The 25,736-nt window shown below is 44.8% G+C and overlaps 1 protein-coding gene across 5 annotated transcripts in view; it reads left to right on the top strand.

Annotated features, from left to right (window-relative positions):
* The window catches only part of fli1 (Fli-1 proto-oncogene, ETS transcription factor), a 134,484-nt gene that overhangs the window by 38,934 nt on the left and 69,814 nt on the right, over positions 1 to 25,736 (top strand). For 4 of the 5 annotated variants that reach the window (XM_034168003.1, XM_034168007.1, XM_034168005.1 and 1 more), the window contains 3 exons: positions 517 to 728; positions 1,030 to 1,184; positions 6,354 to 6,557. In XM_034168003.1, the coding sequence (XP_034023894.1) occupies positions 517 to 728; positions 1,030 to 1,184; positions 6,354 to 6,557 (571 nt within the window). The remainder of the gene's footprint in view (positions 1 to 516; positions 729 to 1,029; positions 1,185 to 6,353; positions 6,558 to 25,736) is intronic. The other variant, XM_034168004.1, reaches the window with a different exon arrangement.

Here is a 25,736-nt window from a genome sequence, read left to right as displayed (position 1 = left end):
TTTACACTGATAGTGCTCCAATGACATTTCTTGTTAGACCATTTGGATTTTCAACAGACCTGACCGAGCTAATAAAAATATCAAGAGTGTAAGAAAAGAATGCATCAGGCCAGGTCAATATATAGATTCCACATTCAACTATCCAATATAATCCATGCAAAGTGCAAATATTGGTCCATATCATGATTTCTTTTCCTTTTGAAATTCCCATTGCACATCAGTGCCACTATTTCTGGCCATGCACTGCACTCTTCCTAAATATTCGGACTGTGGCATCAGACTTTCACCAGGCAAATAGTGAGTATATCGAATGTAGGCCCCTGAATCAAATCAAATTGTGATAGACTTTGTATTGTTGACCAAACCAGCGATTTAGCAAAAGCTGTGATTTACTCCATAAAGATCACTTCAGAGGGTTGTGTTGAAAATTTCACTCAGTGTACTTCCAAGTGAGACATTTTAAATGTGCAGTGAGTTGATCACAACACACCAATCATTTGTTCTTTACACCTACAGGAGGCGCTGTCAGTGGTGAGTGAAGACCAATCTTTATTTGAGCCTCCATACGCTGCTGCTGCACCGCTTCCCAAAACAGACATGACTGCATCTGGCACACAAGACTATAGCCAGACCCACAAAATCAACCCTTTACCCCCACAGCAAGAATGGATCAACCAGCCAGTGCGGGTCAACGTCAAGCGAGAATATGAGCACATGAATGGATCCAGGTATGGCAGCTAACAATTTTCTTCTCTGCGCATGCATGAATGTTTTGTGCTGCAAATGAATGAGTTTTTAATCTGTTTTCATGAGAGGTTGCAGACTGTTGGGGTTCTTTATAGCAACTGTTACTTCATTCAGTCAAAATTTTCTTGACCACAGCCTTCTCATCTTTGGTATATTTAACAGTGGGCAGCATAATGATTAAATGTTTAAATGATTAAATGCTGAACTGAGTTATTGGAAAGGAAAATGAACAACACCCAATTTATCTGCTTCTAATGTTTAACAATTTATGCGTTTATGCAGCAGAGAGTCTCCTGTGGACTGCAGTGTGGTTAAATGTAATAAGCTGGTGGGGGGCAACGACACGTCTCAGATGAGTTATGGAAATTACATGGATGAGAAGAATGTCCCTCCTCCCAATATGACGACCAATGAGCGACGAGTCATTGTGCCTGCAGGTAAGAATGGATTGTTAACCCCCACAGACATGTTGAATCCAAAGAAATCATTTCTGAGAACCAAACAGTGCAAGTACAGGTGTAACTGTATTTTTAGAAGTAGAGATGATTTTTTTAATAATTACTGTGCTCTTGTGATATCATTTGACCAATGCTGTGAATGTTTATGAGTTATTTTTTATTCACTTCTTTGATTATGTGGAACTGGCATTTGAAGTCAGTCATGGGTTCACATATGTGTACTGCAAGATTTCTACTACTTATTCCTTCATTGCACATATTTGATAAATTACCAAATAAATAAATATTGTATTTTTAATAACTGTGGAAACTCATACTGATTTTTTGACACATGACCCTCACAGTAATTTATTTTATTGCCATGTAATGTGATAAAACAAGGTTATGGGCCCTTTCACACATAACATGATGTTGTGCGAAAGAAGCAGAAACCAGCAGAAAATCCGCAAACCAAACACGAAATGGGGAACCACAAAACATTCCACCTGCTGTCGTGAGGGAATCACAGTCGCACAGGCATGCACGGCACTTCAGTAATAGTTTTCGTGCACACTCATGCATGTGCACAAACACAGTGTGAGCGGCTGGAACGTATGTCGCCACATTGCACCGCTGCTGTGGAGAAAAAAATTTAAAAACACACCATTAAAAAACACCACAATTTCTAATATTTAATCCCTGTTATTGAGCGGACACTGTGTTTGTGCACATGCACAAGCGTGTGCACAAACACAGTGTGAGCAGCTGGAACGTATGCCACCACATTGCACCGCTGCTGTGGAGAAAAAAAAATTAAAAACACACACCATAAAAAACACCGCAATTTCTAATATTTAATCCCATGATCCTTCTGTTCCTCTGTATATGACCCATGGTCATAGATGTGCAGTCATGAAATGACATGAATGAAGCAGTGTGCTCTTATCATGTCCACATCTGCTGGCCCAGCGTGTGCAGCTGGCCCCGCCGGCGTGTCCAGCGAGCGGCGCGACGATGAACAGACATCACTTCATGTGGACCAACTCATGTGGTCGATGTGGCATTCAGATCGCTAGCTGAGTGTTTGCATGATCAGATGGTCCTTTTCACATGGAGCAGCCTGCTGATGTGCGTGCTGTACAGCTACTCCAGCCCCTGGCAAAGGCGATATGTTTTTATGTATTTCCACATGAGGACAGCAGGCGCACACACACACACACCACACGGTGTAGAGCTGTAATGTCATGTCCTTCAAAACACGGTACATGTTCTCCAGCTGTGACTTGTGGGTCCAGAGATCTCAACAGCTGTTGCTGTTTGCAGACACACCCACCTGTTCGTTCAGCCCACAGAACAAAGTGTCACTCTGTTTCTGTGTTCTGTGATTATTTATTTTAGTTATTTATTATGTAATTGTGTATGTAGCTATTGTAGTATTTATTTATATAATTGTCCTGGCTGTGTTCTCTGTGTTTTAATTTAACACGTGTGCACTGAGCCATCATTTCTAGCTGTCAGTGAATGGCTGGCTGGCGATCAGCTGAGAGGCGTCTTGCTGTGCTGTGTGCGCTCAGATGTGGCTGGTTGGTCCCCATGTGATCATGTCTGTACATACATATCAGCATGTCATGCAAGTGTGCCCCCCCACCACCAAATGTGTTGAGGGGTGAGCCAACACACTGGCATGCCACATGTGGTGGAGGGGAGTTCAGCACAGTCACACCCATGTGTATTGCTTGGTGATGCCACACTCGTGGGGCACTTAGACAGTTTTCGCAAACAGCTTGAATGTGGTCAACTGCTCTCTATTGTCGTGCCAGGAGCGTGAATAGCCCTCCTTTTCTAAGTGTCAGCGAGCGGTGTTGGATGTTTGTATGTGGCACCTGGAATTTGGTCCACGTCTGCCGAGAGGGGGGTCAAATGGGCATTCGTAGGGCACTCGCTGTCTTTTGGCCACTGGTGTGTGCAAATGGTTGTACTGACAGCTGTATGAGGCGTTTGAGGTGGCTCTGATTTTTCACGAGTGGCATTTGACTCCTTCGTGCACCATTCTGCCTCAATCATGTTATGTGTGAAGGGGCCCTAATGAATTCTGAAGTTTTGAAATGGAACAGATTGAGATCCACATCATTTAATGTCAAACAGTTGTACGAGGGCTGTCAATAAAGTTACGGTCCATTTTATTTTTTTCAAAAACTATATGGATTTCATTCATATGTTTTTACGTCAGACATGCTTGAACCCTCGTGCGCATGTGTGAGTTTTTCCACGCCTGTCGGTGACGTCATTCGCCTGTGAGCACTCCTTGTGGGAGGAGTCGCCCAGCCTCTCGTCGGAATTCCTTTGTCTGAGAAGTTGCTGAGAGACTGGCGCGTTGTTTGATCAAAATTTTTTCTAAACCTGTGAGACACATCGAAGTGGACACGGTTCGAAAAATTAAGCTGGTTTTCAGTGAAAATTTTAACGGCTGATGAGAGATTTTGAGGTGATTCTGTCGCTTTAAGGACTTTTCACGGTGCGAGACGTCGCGCAGCACTCTCAGGCGGCGTCGTCAGCCTGTTCAAGCTGAAAACCTCCACATTTCAGGCTCTATTGATCCAGGACGTCGTGAGAGAACAGAGAAGTTTCAGAAGAAGTCGGTTTCAGCATTTTATCCGGATATTCCACTGTTAAAGGAGATTTTTTTAATGAAAGACGTGCGGACGGGTCCGCGCGTCGGGACGCAGCCGCCGCGACGCTCCGCCACAGGAAAAACACCTCTGTTGAAAGCCTTAAGGACAAGTTGGAACATGTCCTGCCTGTTAAACAATTTCTCATATACTCACTCCACTGAAAGCCATCAAAAGCCGCCTGGATTTTACAAATGGTTATCAACACGGAGGTGTTTTTCCTGTGCCGCCGCACCGCGTCGGCTGCGTCCCGACGCGCGGACCCGTCCGCACATCTTTCATTAAAAAAATCTCCTTTAACAGTGGAATATCCGGATAAAATGCTGAAACCGACTTCTTCCGAAACTTCTCTGTTCTCTCACGACGTCCTGGATCAATAGAGCCTGAAATGTGGAGGTTTTCAGCTTGAACAGGCTGATGACGCCGCCTGAGAGCGCTGCACGACGTCTCGCACCGTGAAAAGTCCTTAAAGCGACAGAATCACCTCAAAATCTCTCATCAGCTGTTAAAATTTTCACTGAAAACCAGCTTAATTTTTCGAACCGTGTCCACTTCGATGTGTCTCACAGGTTTAGAAAAAATTTTGATCAAACAACGCGCCAGTCTCTCAGCAACTTCTCAGACAAAGGAATTCCGACGAGGGGCTGGACGACTCCTCCCACAAGGAGTGCTCACAGGCGAATGACGTCACCGACAGGCGTGGAAAAACTCACGCATGCGCACGAGGGTTCAAGCATGTCTGACGTAAAAACATATGAATGAAATCCATATAGTTTTTGAAAAAAATAAAAAGGACCGTTACTTTATTGACAGCCTTCGTATGTGTTTGAAGACGATCGTTTCTCTCTCTTGCGAACAAACAGGTGTGAAACAACAAGCTTTTTCGTATCACATCAGGATTTATGGCTGTATCTTGCACCGATGCAAAGTGGTGAACAGTGCAGGACAAGTGTTTTTGCTGGCTTACAATCAACTTAGATGTCATTTTCACATGCAGAACCAACAGTACTCAAATAGCAAGAATTTAGATAAAAAAAAACACTACAAGTCCATTTTTTTCAAATTGTGAATAATGTAATGAAAATGTGAATTCACACCAAATTGCATGAAAAGATGCACAGGTTTACATAAATAAAATGAATGTAGTGTGTTAAAATTCTTTAATATTTAAAACACTGATAGTAGTGACTTAAGCAGCCAAATGCATCTTGACCTCAGTTAAAACACTTATGGTTTTGGACTTATACAGTTTTGCATCTAAATTCTTCAAGTGTACTTGAAGAATTTAGTCCAGTGCAGTTCAGGTGCAAACAGATTTGTTCCCTTGCCAGAAAACCTCTTACTTCTGTCACCAGTTGAATCCGTCAACTAAAACAGTAATGCACCGGTTTCCAGCACACATGGCTCTTAAGTGACAGATGGCTGCCTCTTTGGTGTAATTCATTTTACACCCAAAACAGACTGAATGACCCATGACCCCCTTTGCACCTCACACCTTCAGTTGTGCACATATTGCACACTATGTAAAAAGCAAAGTGGATCTGGACACCCTTCAAAATCAGATGCGCAATGCTGGACTGTAGATTGTCGTAGATTGCTCTTCATCTTCAAAGGTTGAACGGTTTCTTTCAATATGAAGGGGTTTAAGGATTGCTAAAAGGGGGTTCTCAGACATTGCTATCTGGTCTATATTTCACCAACTTCTCACCTGGCTGTGGCAGATAGATGATTGTTTTTGAGATGTTTGGATGGACCGCTTGGCTCCCTTGGTGGTTGCCATCCAAGACCCAAGGTGGTTCAGTGGTGTCATTGATGCAACAAAGCGGGGTACCAGTGCATCCTAGAGCACTTGACTTGACAATGGGATATATGCTCTGTGATACATGATTCTATCTCGGGCATGTTGGCAAGACATTTGAATTTTGGGAGACTTTGTAAGGAGGAGTACTTAAAATCAAGTTATGTTAAAGGCTGTCAAAGTGAGTGAAACTCTTTGAAAGAAGCAACTACAGATGGATTGCTTTAAATGCTGGAGAGACATGACATTTTCCAATTCTGTGGCCAGCAATATCTGCGTACTATAGCTTAACTTAGGTCAAGCTGCAGTTTCAAATAATGCTTATTTCGTCCTACTTGGTTGAAAGATATGGATGGTTTACCATACAGAACAATACAACAAAGCACCACTAAATCTGGATGACCGTGGATTATGGTTTGAAAGTCAATAGCTCTCTGGGCTAGACGAGTTATGTGACACTGATCTGAGAGATCCAAGTCATGCAAACACCACCCATGTGGTTAAAATAAAACAAAGAATTATTTCCAACTGTTATCAGAACCAGGTCTGCTACTGATACAATGTTCTGTTTCCAATTTGTTCGTTTCCCCTCCTTTACCTTAGTTGAGATATGAGACTGTCAACTCTTCCCTGCTGCTTTCCCAGCCTTAACAGTCATGCAGTCAGTATTCTTTTCCCCTGTCTGCTTTTCTGTTTCTCCAGACCCATCGTTGTGGTCCCAGGACCATGTCCGCCAGTGGCTAGAGTGGGCCATTAAGGAATACGGCCTGTTAGAGATCGACACAACTATGTTTCAGAACACAGACGGCAAAGAGCTCTGCAAGATGAGTAAAGACGACTTTCTCCGACTCACCACCATGTACAACGCTGAAGTGCTCCTGTCTCATCTCAATTACCTCAGGGAAAGTAAGTACAATGCTGAAAATGTAATGTCAGTAAATGAACAAGAATACTAGATTAAAATGTTGATGTTATTCAGCTTATGGTGTCTTTATGTGGTATCTCTAAGACAGTGTTAGTGCAGTAATGCCATCGAATGGAATCCTTTCTTTTGCCTTTAATTGTGCTGTTTATACGGACGCAATGTTTCTGCTGAATAGAGGTCAAAATCGGCTTTCAATCAAGATACAAGTCTTTCTTTTTATTTGGATGAGAAGTGGCCAAAAAACCTGCCAAGCCAAGGCAAAGAAAATGGCACATTTTTGTCACCGCATTATACTTGTATTACTGTCAATAAGCAATGAAATTGCTTTTACTGGAAGCTCATTTCTTCATAATGGCTACCCAGTATTAAACAGCACTGTGGAAACCGAGAATGTTTTTTTTCCCTCTTAAGATAGCCATCGACTACATCCCCCACTACACTTTGCAGTGCCTTATTCCACAGTCCACAGAAAGATGAAGCCCAGGTGCACCGCCTCAGGAATCACGCTAGGCTTGTGTGTTCCGCACGGCAAAGAGAATTGGTCTGAAATTTGCAACAAGGGTGGCTAAATTTTATTGTCTTAACTTTCAAGAGGCTGTTTTCACATTTGTGCTTTACATTTAAGCAATGGAGACAAAAACAGAAAAAAAAAAAGTTGTTTTATGACCTAGTACTCAATTATAATTTGAATAGACATTGGTGAAAGTTAGCAATTACTGCTAACAGTGGATATGCAGTCATTCCTAATTCAAACAATAGAATTATTTACTTTTGATCTTGGATATGGAGATCAGTTTGTTCCAAACACTGGACAGTCTAAATGGTGTAACTTTCAGTAAGTTAGAGCTGCTTCTGCTGTGGCTTCAGAACATTATGACACCAAGTTGGGTGGAGTGACTGATGGCTCAACTAAATTTAACATTACTTCCAAAAAAAAATTGCGATGGGCCTCAGCGTGATGTAATGGGAACTGTATTTTGTGGGTGTCAACAGTTTTCTGTAAGCATAGCGTCTGGGCAGAGAGAGATGCTTGTCATGAGCATAACAGCCTCATTGTGCAGGATTGCAGCGGGTGGATCTGTCTGACCGCCACTGGGCACACTCCGCAGAGCAGTTTTCATTATGGCCACTGGCTGCGGGATTTAGACACGACTTAGGCATGCTGCACCACGACTCTGCCCATTGCTCCTTTTTTTGATTTAGACGCTGTGTATTTTGGAGACAGAAGAGATGCCTCGGGAATCCTCTCTACTCGCCAATTGAAATTGCTTTGGATCTGTTCCCGACAATCAAAAAACAAAAAACAAGAATGCCTCAGTCCCGTGCATCGATTGAGCGACCTGTCTCAGGCAGCTTTCCTACAAACAAGCGTTCTGCATCACTGGCAGTAAGCGCTTAAGGACAAGAAGGCTCATGTTAATAAATGAGCATCTGAAGAAGAAGAAGAAGTAGAAGGACAAGGAAGTGGATGAAGAGGAGGCGGTTTAAGGCTTCATACCCACACCGCAGGGTTAATGAGTTGGAAACTAAAGCCATTGTCGCTTCTCCTCTCCCAGCACAAACAAACACAACCATAGATGAGGAGTAACCTCAAATAGAAATTAAACCTCTGGCTTCAGTCACAACAGCCAGGCCAAGTACACAGAAAAAGAGTGATGGGGGGGAAGCTGAGCCATGCCCTGGAAGTATTAGTGTGTACAGGTCATGAGATGGCTTGCCTCAGTTTCATTAAAGACTTTTTTTTCTCTGATTCTCCTCCTAAAATGGGTGGTCCAATGGGAAACTGCAATCATTTCATACACATCTGTGTGCATCATGTGTGCATTTGGGTCTGTTTGTTGAACCTCTGATTAACATTCCTCTGAGTCATTAAGTCCTGAATGTACACTATTCCATGGGGCAGGGACACACTTCCCCACCATTCAGCCATACCATAATAAAACCTTCCTGCCACACTATGTGCAGAAAACTGCTTCAGACATCAGCATTTCATCCAACTGTGGGTAGAGTCTGAACATCTGTGTGACTAACCAGCTGCTAGCTCCAACAAGGGTAGTTGCTGGAGCATTATTTTTGCCTCATTGTTGGTCACTTATCCAGATTTTTATAAGTGATGGCCGCCCGCACCCCAATGTGCTTTCAATTTGGGGTGCAATTTGAGAATTTGTTCAAATTAGTCTGTCAGGGAGGGACCATGGACTGTTTGTTTTATCGCACCCATGTAGGTCGGTTTGATACCACATGTGCTGGAAACGGAGCAGAGCAAAAAACCTCAGACAACAAGAGGCTATATTCCTCCAGCACACAGCAAAATAAAATAAGTGAATGAGGTTAGAATGTAACATGAGGCATTTAAAAAAAAAGATTTATAAAACATCACAGCAGTAGAAACTGTTTGAAGCAAGTTATCCTTGACAGTATACTGCCAACAAGGACAGGAGGGGGAAGAGAAAGCATTTTCAAAATGTGTGAGCTTGAACAAAGAATATATATATATTTTTTTTTTCCGCTTTTTTAAGTGCATGGAAATTATCCGAGGTAGCCATGATTGAGTGCTGTTGGATAATAGCAATAGTTCTGTTCCCCAGCTGTCGCCATTGCTTGTGTCTACTGGATGGATTTACAGTGAGGGAGTTAAGAGCAAAAAAAGAGAGCGAGAGCGATAAGTCTGGGCTCCTGCATCGCACTGCTGCTCGTTCCAGAGTGGGAGACTTTCTCGAGCTCTCAATAGTTTATACAGACCATAAACATCTGGGCTTGAAGGCTGAGTAGGGAAAAAGGAGGCATGAAGAGTTCTGTCGCTTTCTCTCTTCCTCTCCTCTTTCTCCCCTCACAACATTTTTATTGAGCTCCCTTTGCATTAGTTCTTTCTATTGGCAGATTATCACTGGTGCAGAGGGGCTCAACGGCTTGGCCTCGTGCCCTTTATTGTTAGCTGTTTGCTGTTAGCGGTCTGGGGCTGCTCACTTGACTGTCAGGGTTCAGCCACTTATCCTGGAATTTATGTACATACCACATTGATATAACAGGTGCTTTTATTTCTGTGCATGTGCACAGTGATCAGCTCAACTGCAGTTTATACTAACCACTTAGATGTGTACATACAGTGCATCTGGAAAGTATTCAGTTTCACTTTTTCCACATTTTATGTTACAGCCTTATTCCAAATTGGAGTAAATTCCCTTTTTCCCCTCAAAATTCTACTCACAACATCCCATAATGACAACATGAATTTTTTTTTTTTTTTTTTTGCAATTTTATTTAAAATAAAACACTAAGAAATCACACGTACATAAGTATTCACACCCTTTGCTCAATACTTTGTTGATGCATCTTTGGTAGTAATTACAGCCTCATGTCTTCTTGAATATGATGCCACCTTCTTGGTGCACCTATCTTTGGGCAGTTTTACCCATTCCTCTTTGCAGCACCTCTCAAGCTCCATCAGGTTGGATGGGGAGCGGCGGTGCACATACGAGGTCTGTCAGAAAAGTATCCGACCTTTTTATTTTTTTCAAAAACCATATGGAGTTGAATCATGTGTGATTGCATCAGCCAAGCTTGAACCTTCGTGCGCATGCGTGAGTTTTTTCATGCTTGTCGGTTGCGTCATTCGCCTGTGACCAGGCTTTGTGTGAGCACTGGTCCACCCTCTCGTCGTTTTTTTTATTGCGAATAAATGTCTGAACGATTTGGAGCTTTGCTGCATCAGTTTTTTTCCAGAAACTGTGAGAGACCTCCAGGTGGACACCGTTTGGAAAATTAATATGGCTTTTAGGGACAATTTTATGGGGATTATACAGATTAAGGAGTGTTACTGCCGCTTTAACGACGGCCCACAACTGCTGAGAGTGCGGCGCGCTCCCAGCGCCGATCCACATACTCAGACCCCGCTGACACAACCAGATCATTTCCAACGTGAAGGCTTTGTTGATCCGGGACCTCGTATGACTTTCACAAAAAGGCAGAAGTCGTGGACATCAGCACTTTTTCGGCACATTCCACTGTTACAGGAGTTTTTTTCATGGAAAGAAAAGCGGAGGGACGCACCACGGAGCCGTTCATTACGCGGGACAAAACCACCTCGGTGTTGGTCTCACAGGACGGCTTAAAGGTGGATTTCAGATGGATTCCGGTTGCTTTTCAGTCGTGTGATTATCCGATTGTGATTGTGCATGAGCTGGACCTGCCCCAACATGTCCTGGAAGGCTTCATCACGGCGTTGCTTTGCACCATGCAGCTCCACCGCGACGCCCGGAATTCCTCCGTACGTCTGTCTCAATGTGCCGAAAAAATGCTGATGTCCACTCTTTTCACAATTCCTGTGCTAGTCAGATGACATACCGGATCAAGACAGCGTCCAGTTTAGAAATGAACGGCACATTCCACTGTTACAGGAGTTTTTGTCATGGAAAGAGGAGCGGAGGGACGCGCCATGGAGCCGTTCATTACGCGGGACAAAACCACCTCGGTGTTGGTCTCACAGGACAGCATAAAGGTGGATTTCAGACGGCTGTCGGTTGCTTTTCAGTCGTGTGATTATCCGATTGTGATTGTGCATGAGCTGGACCTGCCCCAACATGTCCTGGAAGGCTTCATTACGGCGTTGCTTTGCGCCATGCAGCTCCACCGCGACCTAACTCTAACCACTGTTACAGGAGTTTTTGTCATGGAAAGAGGAGCGTCGCGGTGGAGCTGCATGGCGCAAAGCAACGCCATGATGAAGCCTTCCAGGACATGTTGAGGCAGGTCCAGCTCATGCACAATCACAATCGGATAATCACACGACTGAAAACCAACCGGAATCCATCTGAAATCCACCCCTAAGCCGTCCTGTGAGACCAACACCGAGGTGGTTTTGTCCCACGTAATGAACGGCTCCGTGGCGCGTCCCTCCGCTTTTCTTTCCATGAAAAAAACTCCTGTAACAGTGGAATGTGCCAAAAAAGTGCTGATGTCCACGAAGTCAGACGAGGTCCCGGATCAACAAAGCCTTCACGTTGGAAATGATCTGGTTGTTTCAGCGGGGTCTGAGTATGTCGATCGGCGCTGGGAGCACGCCGCGCTCTCAGCAGTTGTGGGCCGTCCTTAAAGCAGCAGTAACACTCTTTAATCTGTATAATCCCCATAAAATCGTCCCTGAAAGCCATATTAATTTTCCAAACGGTGTCCACCTGGAGGTCTCTCATAGTTTCTGGAAAAAAATTGATGCAGCAAAGCTCCAAATCGTTCAGACATTTATTCGCAATAAAAAAACGACGAGAGGGGTGGACCAGTGCTCACACAAAGCCTGCTCACAGGCGAATGACGCAACCGACAGGCGTGAAAAAACTCACGCATGCGCACGAAGGTTCAAGCTTGGCTGATGCAATCACACGCGATTCAAATCCATATGGTTTTTGAAAAAAATAAAAAGGTCGGATACTTTTCTAACAGACCTTGTATATTCAATAAGAGTCAGGTCTGGGCTCTAACGGGGCCACTCAAGAACATTCACAAAGTTGTCCTGAAGCCACTCCTTTGATATCTTGGCTGTGTACTTAGGGTCATTGTCCTGCTGAAAGATGAATCGTTGCCCCAGTCTGAGGTCAAGAACGCTCTGGAGCAGGTTTTCATCCAGAATATCTCTGTACATTGCTTGCATTTGTCTTTCTCTCCCTGCTGCTGAAAAACATCCCCACAGCATGATACTGCCAACACCATGCTTCACTGTAAGGATGGTGCTCTAAACATGATGCCTGATATTCACACCAAAGAGTTAAATCTTTGTCTCATCAGGGCAGAGAATTTTGTTTCTCATGGTCCAAGAGTCCTTCAGGTGCCTTTTGGTAAATTACAGTTGGCTGCCATGTGCCTTTCACTAAGGTGGTTTCTCTCTGGCCACTCTACCATACAGGCGTGAGTGGTGGACTGCTGCAGAAATGGTTGTCCTTCTGGAAGGTTCTCCTCTTTCCACAGAGGAATGCTGGAGCTCTGACAGAGTGACCATTGGTTTCTTGATCACCTCCCGTTTAAGGTCCTTCTCTCCCAATCACTCAGTTTAGATGGGTGGCTAGCTCAAGAAAGAGTCCTTGTGGATCTGAACTTCTTCCCTTTACAAATGATGGAGGCCACTCTGCTCACTGGGACCTTCAAAGCAGCATAAATGTTTCTGTACCCTTCCCCAGATTTGCTCGCTCAGTGGTCTACAGACATTTCCTTTGACTTCATTCTGGGTTTGTGCACTGACATGCACTGTCAAATGTGAGACCGTATATGTGGACAGGTGTGTGCCTTTCCAAATCATGTCCAATCAACTGAATTTACCCTAGGTGGACTCCAATTAAGCTGTAGAAACATCTCATGGATGATTAGTGGAAACAGGATGCACCTGAGTTAAAATTTGAGCTTCATGGCAAAGGCTGTGAATACTTAGGTACCTGTGATTTTAGTTTTTTTTAATATATAAATTTGCCCCCCCCCCCAAAAAAAAACAAAACAAAACAAACTGTTTTCACATTGTCATACGGGGTATTGTTTGTTGAAATGTAACAAAAAAAAAAAAAAAAAAGAAATCTCATCCATTTTGGAATAAGGCTGTAACATAACAAAATTTGGCAAAAAGTGAAGCACTGTGAATACTTTCCAGATGCACTGTAATAATTGGATCAGTAGCACATACCTAGCAAAATGAGAATAAAGTTCTCCATTATTGGCTTCTCTGATGTTCCTTTATCTGTACTTGTGCCATATTTAGTTTGTTTACACTTGCAAATTGGTGTTATTCTTGAAATAAAATTGTATCTATAGTTCTTTTCTCACTTAAGACTTTGCAGCTTCCCATTTCCTTGTTATTTTTTTAACTGTATCATGATAGAATAGTCAAAGCAGATGGCCACTCCACTAAATAGTGAACCAGGAAGACTGATTCTTACCATTGTTGTCAAATCCTCATAGAGTGGGAAAGGTATAAACTTTTCTCTTTGTGTGCAGCGTTTTGAGATGACTGCTATTATGATCTAACACTGTATAAATTGAATTGATTCTCTTTAAATAATTAATGAAGCTACAAAGTCCTGTCTATTGATGAATGCCACTGGTACAACTAGCCACCCAGAATAGTGAGAGGGTTTTTGGTCTATGTTTACTCCTCTAAATCTTGGTGAGTTGTTTTTTTTTTTTTTTTTAGCGAAGACAAATGATCCTTCAGTTGTGAATTAGCCATGTTTTGTGTTTTGCACTGTGCTTGAGAGCATGGAGACTGATTTAGGGTATTCTAACAGACTAGCTAGCAAATGTACTGTACCTTTGTGCTCCTTTTACTCCTTTATGAATTTAATAATAAAAAAAAACCTTCTTATTTTGATGTCATTTCATACAATTCCAACATTGATATGGGGAAAATGAAATAAAGCTGTACAAAGAGACCCAGCCACCAAAGCCAAATAATAATGATAATAATTGAAACTGGCAGTACGTTTTATCACAAACTGAGCTTTCAGGGCCAAAAAATTACAATAACATTGAAAAAAAAATTTTGTGCTTTCCATATATATTGCACTTTTCTGCTAAGTTATACTTTTGTACAATGAGGAGGTGAGGCCAGTTATTCATGATGCAGAGAAAGTATGCCACTGTCATGTGACCGAAATGAAGGAAGAGGCTTGTCACATTCATATTAATAAGTGTTCTTGCTCTACATTGTTTGTCGTTTCCACGTGGTCATGCCAGATTTTAAAGCACATTTCTCTCATTTTCTCTCATGAAGGATATCGGCCATGTGATGACTTGTGATGATCCATGATACATTAGAAATTCATTTCTCTTTCTAATGTTACATTCCAGTGTATAAGCACAGGACATTTTAGTTCCAGTTCACTCTGAGAACCACAGTTAGGAAAACATACATGGTTGCAGAAATAATAGAGTTTTTAAACTGGAGTGGAAGGCACATTGGAGTCTCATTTGGGGGAATGCCGGCAACAACCCATGGGTAGCATGGGATGAATGGACTGGTTAGTCAAACACAGAGGAGGAGGAGGAGGATGAAGTGGGAATAATGATTTGGCACACATAAAATTATTGGATTATTTATTGATACTGTGTTGTTAGTAAGGGATGGGAGTGAACAAAAAGATGGATATCCATCCATCCATCCATCCATCCATCCATCCATCCATCCATCCATCCATTTTGGTCCACTTTATCCGGAGTCGGGTCGCAGGGACAGCAGCTCAAGCAAAGCCGCCCAGACCTCCTGATCCACACACACCTCCACCAGCTCCTCCGGGGGAACCCCAAGGCATTCCCAAGCCATTTGAGAGATGTAGTCACTCCAGCGTGTCCTGTGTCTTCCCCGGGGCCTCCTCCCAATGGGACGTGCCTGGAACACCTCTCCAGCGAGGCGTCCAGGGGGCATCCGGAAAAGATGCCCGAGCCACCTCAACTGACTCCTTTCGACGTGGAGGAGCAGCGGCTCGACTCCGAGCTCCTCCCGAGTGACCGAGCTCCTCACCCTATCTCTAAGGGAGCGCCCAGCCACCCTGCGGAGGAAACTCATCTCGGCCGCTTGTACTCGCGATCTCGTTCTTTCGGTCATGAGCCAAATCTCATGACCATAGGTGAGGATCGGAACGTAGATCGATCGGTAAATCGAGAGCTTTGCCCCCCTACTCAGCTCTCTCTTCACCATGACGGTCCGATACAGCAACCGCATCACTGCAGATGCTGCACCGATCCATCTATCGATCTCACGCTCCATCCATCCCTCACTTGTGAACAAGACCACGAGATATTTAAACTCCTCCACTTGAGGCAAGGACACTCCATCGACCTGAAGAGGACAAAGCGCCTTTTTCCGGTCGAGAACCATGGCCTCAGATTTGGAGGTGCTGATTTTCATCCCGGACGCTTCACACTTGGCTGCAAACCGCCCCATTGCACGCTGAAGGTCCTGATTTGAAGAAGCCAACAGAACCACATCGTCCGCAAACAGCAGAGACGAGATTCTGTGGTTCCCAAACCAGACCCCCTCTACACCCTGGCTGCGCCTAGAAATTCTGTCCATAAAAGTAATGAACAGAACCGGTGACAAAGGGCAGCCCTGGTGGAGGCCAGCGTGCACTGGAAACAGGTTTGTCTTACTACCGGCAATGCGAACCAAGCTCCTGCTTCGGTCGTACAGGGACCGGATAGCCCTTAGCAAAGGACCCTGGACCCTGTACTCCCGGAGCACTCCAAGGGACACGGTCAAACGGCATCTCCAGATCCACAAAACACATGTGGACTGGTTGGGCGAACTCCCATGAACCCTCGAGCACCCGATGGAGCGTGTAGAGCTGGTCCAGTGTGCCGCAGCCAGGATGAAAACCACACTGCTCCTGCTGAATCCAAGGTTCGACCATCGGTCGAATTCTCCTCTCCAGTACTCTGGAATAGACCTTACCGGGGAGGCTGAGGAGTGTGATCCCCCTATGGTTGGAACACACCCTCCGGTCCCCCTTCTTAAACAGAGGGACCACCACCCCGGTCTGCCAATCCAGAGGCACTGTCCCCGATCGCCATGCAATGTTGCAGAGGCGTGTCAGCCAAGACAGTCCCACAACATCCAGAGACTTAAGGTACTCAGGACGGATTTCATCCACCCCAGGAGCCTTGCCACCGAGGAGCTTTCTAACCACCTCGTTGACTTCGGCCTGGGTAATGGATGAGTCCGCCTCTGAGTCCCCAGTCTCTGCTTCCTCTTCGGAAGACGTGACGATAGGATTGAGGAGATCCTTGAAGTACTCCTTCCACCGCCTGACAACATCCCCAGTCAGGGTCAACAGCTCCCCACCCGCACCATAAACAGTGCTGGTGGAGAGCTGCGTCCGCCTCCTGAGGCGTCGGACGGTTTGCCAGAATCTCTTCGAGGCCGACCAATAGTCCTCCTCCATGGCCTCCCAGAACTCCTCCCAGACCTGAGTTTTTGCCTCTGCGACCGCATGGGCTGTGGCACGCTTTGCCTGCCGGTACCTGTCAGCTGCCTCTGGGGTCCCACCTACCAACAAAGATAAGTAGGACTCCTTCTTCAGCTTGACGGCATCCCTTACTTCCGGTGTCCACCACCGGGTTCGGGGATTGCCGCTGCGACAGGCACCAGAGACCTTGTGACCACAGCTACAAGTGGCCGCATCGACAGTGGAGGTGGAGAACATGGTCCACTCGGACTCCATGTCTCCAACCTCCCCCGAGATCTGGGAGAAGCTCTCCCGGAGGTGGGAGTTGAAGACCTCGCTGACAGTGGGTTCCGCCAGTCATTCCCAGCAGACCCTCACGATACGTTTGGGCCTGCCAGGTCTGAGTGGCTTCCTCCCCTCCCATCAGATCCAACTCACCACCAGGTGGTGATCGGTCGACAGCTCTGCCCCTCTCTTCACTCGAGTGTCCGAGATACGTGGCTGAAGGTCAGATGATATGACTACAAAGTCGATCATAGACCTCCGGCTCAGGGTGTCCTGGTGCCACGTGCACTTATGGACACCCTTGTGCTCGAACATGGTGTTCGTGATGGACAAACTGTGACTAGCACAGAAGTTCAACAACTGAACACCACTCGGGTTCAGATCGGGGAGGCCATGCTTCCCAATCACGCCCCTCCAGGTCTCACTGTCGCCGCCCATGTGGGCATTGAAATCCCCCAGGAGAACAATGGAGTCCCCAGTCAGAGCGCTATCTAGTACCCCTCCCAGGGACTCCAGGAAGGTCGGGTACTCTGCACTGCTGCTCGGCATGTAGGAAGAGACAACGGTGAGAGACCTGTCCCCGACCCGAAGGCGTAGGGACGCGACCCTCTCGTTCACCGGAGTGAACTCCAACACATGGCGACTGAGCTGGGGAGCAATAAGCAAAGTGACCCCAGCTTTCCGCCTCTCCCCGTGGGCAACGCAAGAAAAATGAAGAGTCCAGCCCCTCTCCAGGAGTTGGGTACCAGAGCCCAAGCTGTGCGTGGAGGTGAGCCCGACTATCTCTAGTCGGTATCTCTCAACCTCCCGCACAAGCTCAGGGTCCTTCCCCCCAGCGAGGTGACATTCCACGTCCCAACAGCCAGGGGCTGTGAGCATGGACCGGGCCGCCAGGCCACTCGCCCTCGACCGCCACCCAATCCTCTCTGCACCCGACCCCCATGGCCCCCTCTGCAGGTGGTGAACCCACAGGAGGGTGGGCCCACGTCGCTTTTTTGGGCTGAGCCCGGCCGGGCCCCATGGGCTAAGACCCGACCACCAGGTGCTCGCGCGCGAGCCCCAACCCCGGGCCTGGCTCCAGGGTGGGGCCCCGGCTTCGCCATACCGGGCGACGTCTCGGTCCTTGATTTTTTTACTGGTCATGGAGGCAAAAAGATGGATAGAAAAACAAAAATGATGAACCATTTTAATGAGACTGAAACGGAGTTGAAAACATTTGTTCTCATTTTTCCATTTGTGGGTGATTTTTATGATGGCTTTACGTTATAGCACCACTAATAGCTCTGCAATGGAATTGTTGTCTTTGTGCACCTTTGGCATGAATGTATATATCTTGCAAAGCATGTGAGTTGTCCAACAAATCTGAAAAACTGCAGATTACGAGGTCTGTGAGAAAAGTATCCGACCTTATTATTTAAAAAAAAAAACATATGGATTTGAATCACGTGTGATTACATCAGCCAAGCTTGAACCCTCGTGGGCATGCAAGAGTTTTTTCACGCCTGTCGGTGACGTCATTCGCCTGTGAGCACGCCTTGTGGAAGGAGTGGTCCAGCCCCCTCGTCTGAATTCCTTTGCTGAGAGACTGGCACTGTGCTTGATCAAAATTTTTTCAAAAACTTTGAGGCACATCCGAGTGGACACCATTTGAAAAATTCAGCTGGTTTTCGGTGAAATTTTAACGGCTGATGAGAGATTTTGGATTGTTTCTATCACTTTAAGGACTTCCCATGGAGCGGGACGTCGCGCAGCGCTCCGAGGCGATGTCATCATCCTGTTTCAAGCTGAAAACCTCCAAATTTAAGCCTCTGTTGACCCAGGAGGTTGTGAGAGAACAGAGAACTTTCAGAAGAGGTCAGAATTAGCAGTTTATCCAGACATTCCACTGTTCAATCAATCAATCAATCAATTTTTTTATATAGCGCCAAATCACAACAAACAGTTGCCCCAAGGCGCTTTATATTGTAAGGTAAGGCCATACAATAATTATGTAAAACCCCAACGGTCAAAACGACCCCCTGTGAGCAAGCACTTGGCTACAGTGGGAAGGAAAAACTCCCTTTTAACAGGAAGAAACCTCCAGCAGAACCAGGCTCAGGGAGGGGCAGTCTTCTGCTGGGACTGGTTGGGGCTGAGGGAGAGAACCAGGAAAAAGACATGCTGTGGAGGGGAGCAGAGATCGATCACTAATGATTAAATGCAGAGTGGTGCATACAGAGCAAAAAGAGAAAGAAACAATGCATCATGGGAACCCCCCAACAGTCTACGTCTATAGCAGCATAACTAAGGGATGGTTCAGGGTCACCTGATCCAGCCCTAACTATAAGCTTTAGCAAAAAGGAAAGTTTTAAGCCTAATCTTAAAAGTAGAGAGGGTGTCTGTCTCCCTGATCTGAATTGGGAGCTGGTTCCACAGGAGAGGAGCCTGAAAGCTGAAGGCTCTGCCTCCCATTCTACTCTTACAAACCCTAGGAACTACAAGTAAGCCTGCAGTCTGAGAGCGAAGCGCTCTATTGGGGTGATATGGTACTACGAGGTCCCTAAGATAAGATGGGACCTGATTATTCAAAACCTTATAAGTAAGAAGAAGAATTTTAAATTCTATTCTAGAATTAACAGGAAGCCAATGAAGAGAGGCCAATATGGGTGAGATATGCTCTCTCCTTCTAGTCCCCGTCAGTACATTTTGAATTAACTGAAGGCTTTTTAGGGAACTTTTAGGACAACCTGATAATAATGAATTACAATAGTCCAGCCTAGAGGAAATAAATGCATGAATTAGTTTTCAGCATCACTCTGAGACAAGACCTTTCTGATTTTAGAGATATTGCGTAAATGCAAAAAAGCAGTCCTACATATTTGTTTAATATGCGCTTTGAATGACATATCCTGATCAAAAATGACTCCAAGATTTCTCACAGTATTACTAGAGCTCAGGGTAATGCCATCCAGAGTAAGGATCTGGTTAGACACCATGTTTCTAAGATTTGTGGGGCCAAGTACAATAACTTCAGTTTTATCTGAGTTTAAAAGCAGGAACTTAGAGGTCATCCATGTCTTTATGTCTGTAAGACAATCCTGCAGTTTAGCTAATTGGTGTGTGTCCTCTGGCTTCATGGATAGATAAAGCTGGGTATCATCTGCGTAACAATGAAAATTTAAGCAATACCGTCTAATAATACTGCCTAAGGTAAGCATGTATAAAGTGAATAAAATTGGTCCTAGCACAGAACCTTGTGGAACTCCATAATTAACTTTAGTCTGTGAAGAAGATTCCCCATTTACATGAACAAATTGTAATCTATTAGACAAATATGATTCAAACCACCGCAACGCAGTGCCTTTAATACCTATGGCATGCTCTAATCTCTGTAATAAAATTTTATGGTCAACAGTATCAAAAGCAGCACTGTGGTCTAACAGAACAAGCACAGAGATGAGTCCACTGTCCGAGGCCATAAGAAGATCATTTGTAACCTTCACTAATGCTGTTTCTGTACTATGATGAATTCTAAAACCTGACTGAAACTCTTCAAATAGACCATTCCTCTGCAGATGATCAGTTAGCTGTTTACAACTACCCTTTCAAGAATTTTTGAGAGAAAAGGAAGGTTGGAGATTGGCCTATAATTAGCTAAGATAGCTGGGTCAAGTGATGGCTTTTTAAGTAATGGTTTAATTACTGCCACCTTAAAAGCCTGTGGTACATAGCCAACTAACAAAGATAGATTGATCATATTTAAGATCGAAGCATTAAATAATGGTAGGGCTTCCTTGAGCAGCCTGGTAGGAATGGGGTCTAATAAACATGTTGATGGTTTGGATGAAGTAACTAATGAAAATAACTCAGACAGAACAATCGGAGAGAAAGAGTCTAACCAAAAACCGGCATCACTGAAAGCAGCCAAAGATAACGATACGTCTTTGGGATGGTTATGAGTAATTTTTTCTCTAATAGTTAAAATTTTGTTAGCAAAGAAAGTCATGAAGTCATTACTAGTTAAAGTTAATGGAATACTCAGCTCAATAGAGCTCTGACTCTTTGTCAGCCTGGCTACAGTGCTGAAAAGAAACCTGGGGTTGTTCTTATTTTCTTCAATTAGTGATGAGTAGAAAGATGTCCTAGCTTTACGGAGGGCTTTTTTATAGAGCAACAGACTCTTTTTCCAGGCTAAGTGAAGATCTTCTAAATTAGTGAGACGCCATTTCCTCTCCAACTTACGGGTTATCTGCTTTAAGCTACGAGTTTGTGAGTTATACCACGGAGTCAGGCACTTCTGATTTAAAGCTCTCTTTTTCAGAGGAGCTACAGCATCCAAAGTTGTCTTCAATGAGGATGTAAAACTATTGACGAGATACTCTATCTCACTTACAGAGTTTAGGTAGCTACTCTGCACTGTGTTGGTATATGGCATTAGAGAACATAAAGAAGGAATCATATCCTTAAACCTAGTTACAGCGCTTTCTGAAAGACTTCTAGTGTAATGAAACTTATTCCCCACTGCTGGGTAGTCCATCAGAGTAAATGTAAAGAGAGAGACCTAATGTTTAATAGACCACATTTAACTGTTTTAGTCTGTGGTGCAGTTGAAGGTGCTATATTTTTTCTTTTTGAATTTTTATGCTTAAATAGATTTTTGCTGGTTATTGGTAGTCTGGGAGCAGGCACCGTCTCTACGGGGATGGGGTAATGAGGGGATGGCAGGGGGAGAGAAGCTGCAGAGAGGTGTGTAACACTACAACTCTACTTCCTGGTCCCAACCCTGGATAGTCACGGTTTGGAGGATTTAAGAAAACTGGCCAGATTTCTAGAAATGAGAGCTGCTCCATCCAAAGTGGGACGGATGCCGTCTCTCCTAACAAGACCAGGTTTTCCCCAGAAGCTTTGCCATTTATCTATGAAGCCCACCTCATTTTTTGGACACCACTCAGACAGCCAGCAATTCAAGGAGAACATGCGGCTAAACATGTCACTCCCGGTCTGATTGGGGAGGGGCCCAGAGAAAACTACAGAGTCCGACACTGTTTTTGCAAAGTTACACACCGATTTAATGTTAATTTTAGTGACCTCCGATTGGCGTAACCGGGTGTCATTACTGCCGACGTGAATTACAATCTTACCAAATTTACGCTTAGCCTTAGCCAGCAGTTTCAAATTTCCTTCAATGTCGCCTGCTCTGGCCCCCAGAAGACAATTGACTATGGTTGCTGGTGTCGCTAACTTCACATTTCTCAAAACAGAGTCGCCAATAACCAGAGTTTGATCCTCGGCGGGTGTGTCGTCGAGTGGGGAAAAACGGTTAGAGATGTGAACGGGTTGGCGGTGTACACGGGGCTTCTGTTTAGAACTACGCTTCCTCCTCACAGTCACCCAGTCGGCCTGCTTTCCCGGCTGCTCGGGATCTGCCAGGGGGTAACTAACGGCGGCTAAGCTACCTTGGTCCGCACCGACTACAGGGGCCTGGCTAGCTGTAGAATTTTCCACGGTGCGGAGCCGAGTCTCCAATTCGCCCAGCCTGGCCTCCAAAGCTACGAATAAGCTACACTTATTACAAGTACCGTTACTGCTAAAGGAGGCCGAGGAATAACTAAACATTTCACACCCAGAGCAGAAAAGTGCAGGAGAGACAGGAGAAGCCGCCATGCTAAACCGGCTAAGAGCTAGTAGCTACGCTAAGCTAGCGGATTCCTAAAAACACGCAAAGTGAATAATGTGTAAATAATTTAGAGGTGATTCAGCAGAAAGAGTGCTTTAGTTAAGGCACGTAAAGATTACACTGGGAAACAAATCGTAATCTAGATAACTAGATCAATCTAACTGCGCAGATTAAACAGCTAACAGATACAGCAAAACACCGCTGTGCTCCAGAACAGGAAGTGATACAATACCGCAGTGAGAGCCAACCACCAGTAGAGGCCACTGTTAAAGGAGATTTTTTAAATGAAAGACGTGCGGACGCGCGCCACAGGAAAAACACCTCCGTTGGAAGCCTTAAGGACAAGTTGGAACATGCCCTACTGTTAAACAATTTCTCAGATACTCACTCAACTGAAAGCCACCAAAAGCTGCCTGGATTTTACAAATGGTTATCAACACGGAGGTGTTTTTCCTGTGGCGGGCGCGCGCCAATCCGTCCGCACATCTTTCATTAAAAAAATCTCCTTTAACAGTGAAATGTCCGGATGTCTCTCAGCAACTTCTCAGACAAAGGAATTCAGACGAGGGGGCTGAACCACTCCTTCCACAAGGCGTGCTCACAGGCGAATGACGTCACCGACAGGCGTGAAAAAACTCACGCATGCGCACGAGGGTTCAAGCTTGGCTGATGTAATCACACCTGATTCAAATCCATATAGTTTTTAAAAAAAATAAAACTGTCGGTTTCTTTTCTCACAGACCTCGTAGATTTCAACACACATGCCTTTTGTGTCATTTCAGCCCAGTCTCATGGTTTTTTCATCCTCCCGTCACAAACTGAGTCAAATTTTCATGATGTTTTTTTTAAATTCACTATTACTAACCCTACCCTTACCCCCACCCTTACCATAGCCACCCCCACCCCACCCCTGCTTTACTTTTAATTTTGTGCAGCCATAACAGAATGAATTGAATGAATTTGTGCTGCCATGACGAAAATGAGGCGCCTTTCATCACAATATCACAAACCAATAGATTATTGTACACTCAACAAAAATATAAACGCAGCACTTTTGGTTTTGCTCTCATTTTGTATGAGATGAACTCAAAGATCTAAAACTTTTTCCACATACACAATATCACCATTTCTCTCAAATATTGTTCACAAACCAGTCTAAATCTGTGATAGTGAGCACTTCTCCTTTGCTGAGATAATCCATCTCACTCACAGGTGTGCCATACCAAGATGCTGATTAGACACCATTATTAGTGCACAGGTGTGCCTTAGACTGCCCACAATAAAAGGCCACTCTGAAAGGTGCAGTTTTATCACACAGCACAATGCCACAGATGTCGTAAGATTTGAGGGAGAGTGCAATTGGCATGCTGACAGCAGGAATGTCAACCAGAGCTATTGCTCGTGTATTGAATGTTCATTTCTCTACCATAAGCCGTCTCCAAAGGCGTTTCAGAGAATTTGGCAGTACATCCAACCAGCCTCACAACCGCAGACCACGTGTAACCACACCAGCCCAGGACCTCCACATCCAGCATGTTCACCTCCAAGATCGTCTGAGACCAGTCACTCGGACAGCTGCTGGAACAATCGGTTTGCATAACCAAAGAATTTCTGCACAAACTGTCAGAAACCGTCTCAGGGAAGCTCATCTGCATGCTCGTCGTCCTCATCGGGGTCTCGACCTGACTCCAGTTCGTCGTCGTAACCGACTTGAGTGGGCAAATGCTCACATTCGCTTGTGTTTGGCACGTTGGAGAGGCGTTCTCTTCACGGATGATGCGAAGGAGATGTGTTGCACTGCATGAGGCAAATGGTGGTCACACCAGATACTGACTGGTATCCCCCCCCAATAAAACAAAACTGCACCTTTCAGAGTGGCCTTTTATTGTGGGCAGTCTAAGGCACACCTGTGCACTAATCATGGTATCTAATCAGCATCTTGATATGGCACACCTGTGAGTGAGATGGATTATCTCAGCAAAGGAGAAGTGCTCACTATCACAGATTTAGACTGGTTTGTGAACAATATTTGAGGGAAATGATGATATTGTGTATGTGGAAAAAGTTTTAGATCTTTGAGTTCATCTCATACAAAATGGGAGCAAAACCAAAAGTGTTGCGTTTATATTTTTGTTGAGTATATATTCCGTGCTGCTGAATCACGACTTGCCGTGAGACCAGGCTGGTCATTTGCCATCCTGGACTGAAACTGATTGGTATTTGAACTGCAATTATAGATCACCTTTATGCTGAAAGCACTTTACAGTGATGTCTCACATTGACACACTGGTGCCACGGTGCTGCCAGAGCAACTTGGGGATTGAGGATATTTCCTTAGGTCTGTCATGGTCTAACTGGGATTTGAACCAGTTGAACCAATGCTTTAACTTCTTGACCTGAACCATGCCACAATCACAACCCTTTTTTTTTTTTTTTAAAGAATATGTAGCCTGCATGTGTTCTTTTTGTACTTTAGAAGAATACCTGGTGTAGGCAATGGAATTGGGACTAGTTATGGTGTCGTTTTATCCTTGACTTAGGAAAAACAAAACAAACAACTTTTTGTTGGCTGGCGCCTGTTTGGGTGGCAGGGTGCCAAAATCTGGATGACTGGGACCCTCAGTTTGCTGACAAAGCACAGACAACATGTTTGAGGTGACAGTATCATATAGCTCAACAGAATAAACCGCGGGGGCCCATTAGAGATCCAGTGTATAGATGAACATGCCCTGAAAAATGTCCATCAGTGACATCATGGGTACAGCAAAAGTTGCTGTAGCTATCAGTAATGGGAAGGAAAGAAAAGAAAACTGTTTTGGAAAGTTACGTAATCTCAGAGACTCTGAACAGATGTGACGAGAGTAAAGGGTTAAAGATAGAAAGAGAAAAGAGTCTGTGGGGGTCCTACTGTCAGTCTGCCCACTGTGCTGTCACATTGCCATTTTCTAAGTGAGCCAAAGAGCATCCAAATAAATACACAACACAACCAAGATCCCCTCCACCGAAATGAGTGACTGTCTCTCTGCCTCCTTTCCTTTGCTCACTCATCTCTTCACTGAAACTCACTCTCACGCTCTCTCATAAAGAGATCCTGAATTTCTCTGTGGTATGAGTTGTGGTTTTCTCAGCAATGCTGCTTGTTTGCCTGTCTGGGTCAGCCCACATATGTGGGACTGTCGGGAAAGGGTTAAAAGAGTCCTTGGAACCCTACTCCTCTTTCTGTCTGTCTGTCTATCTGTTCATCATTCCCTTGTACTTTTCTCTTCATTCCAAAGATGGTGCTTTAGTGGCTGGCTTGCCCC

Source organism: Thalassophryne amazonica, chromosome 4 (assembly GCF_902500255.1).
Source record: "Thalassophryne amazonica chromosome 4, fThaAma1.1, whole genome shotgun sequence".
NCBI classification, from domain to species: Eukaryota; Metazoa; Chordata; class Actinopteri; order Batrachoidiformes; family Batrachoididae; genus Thalassophryne; species Thalassophryne amazonica.
The sequence above is the reverse complement of the archived record's forward strand: the minus strand, read 5'-3'. Positions and strand labels throughout refer to the sequence as shown.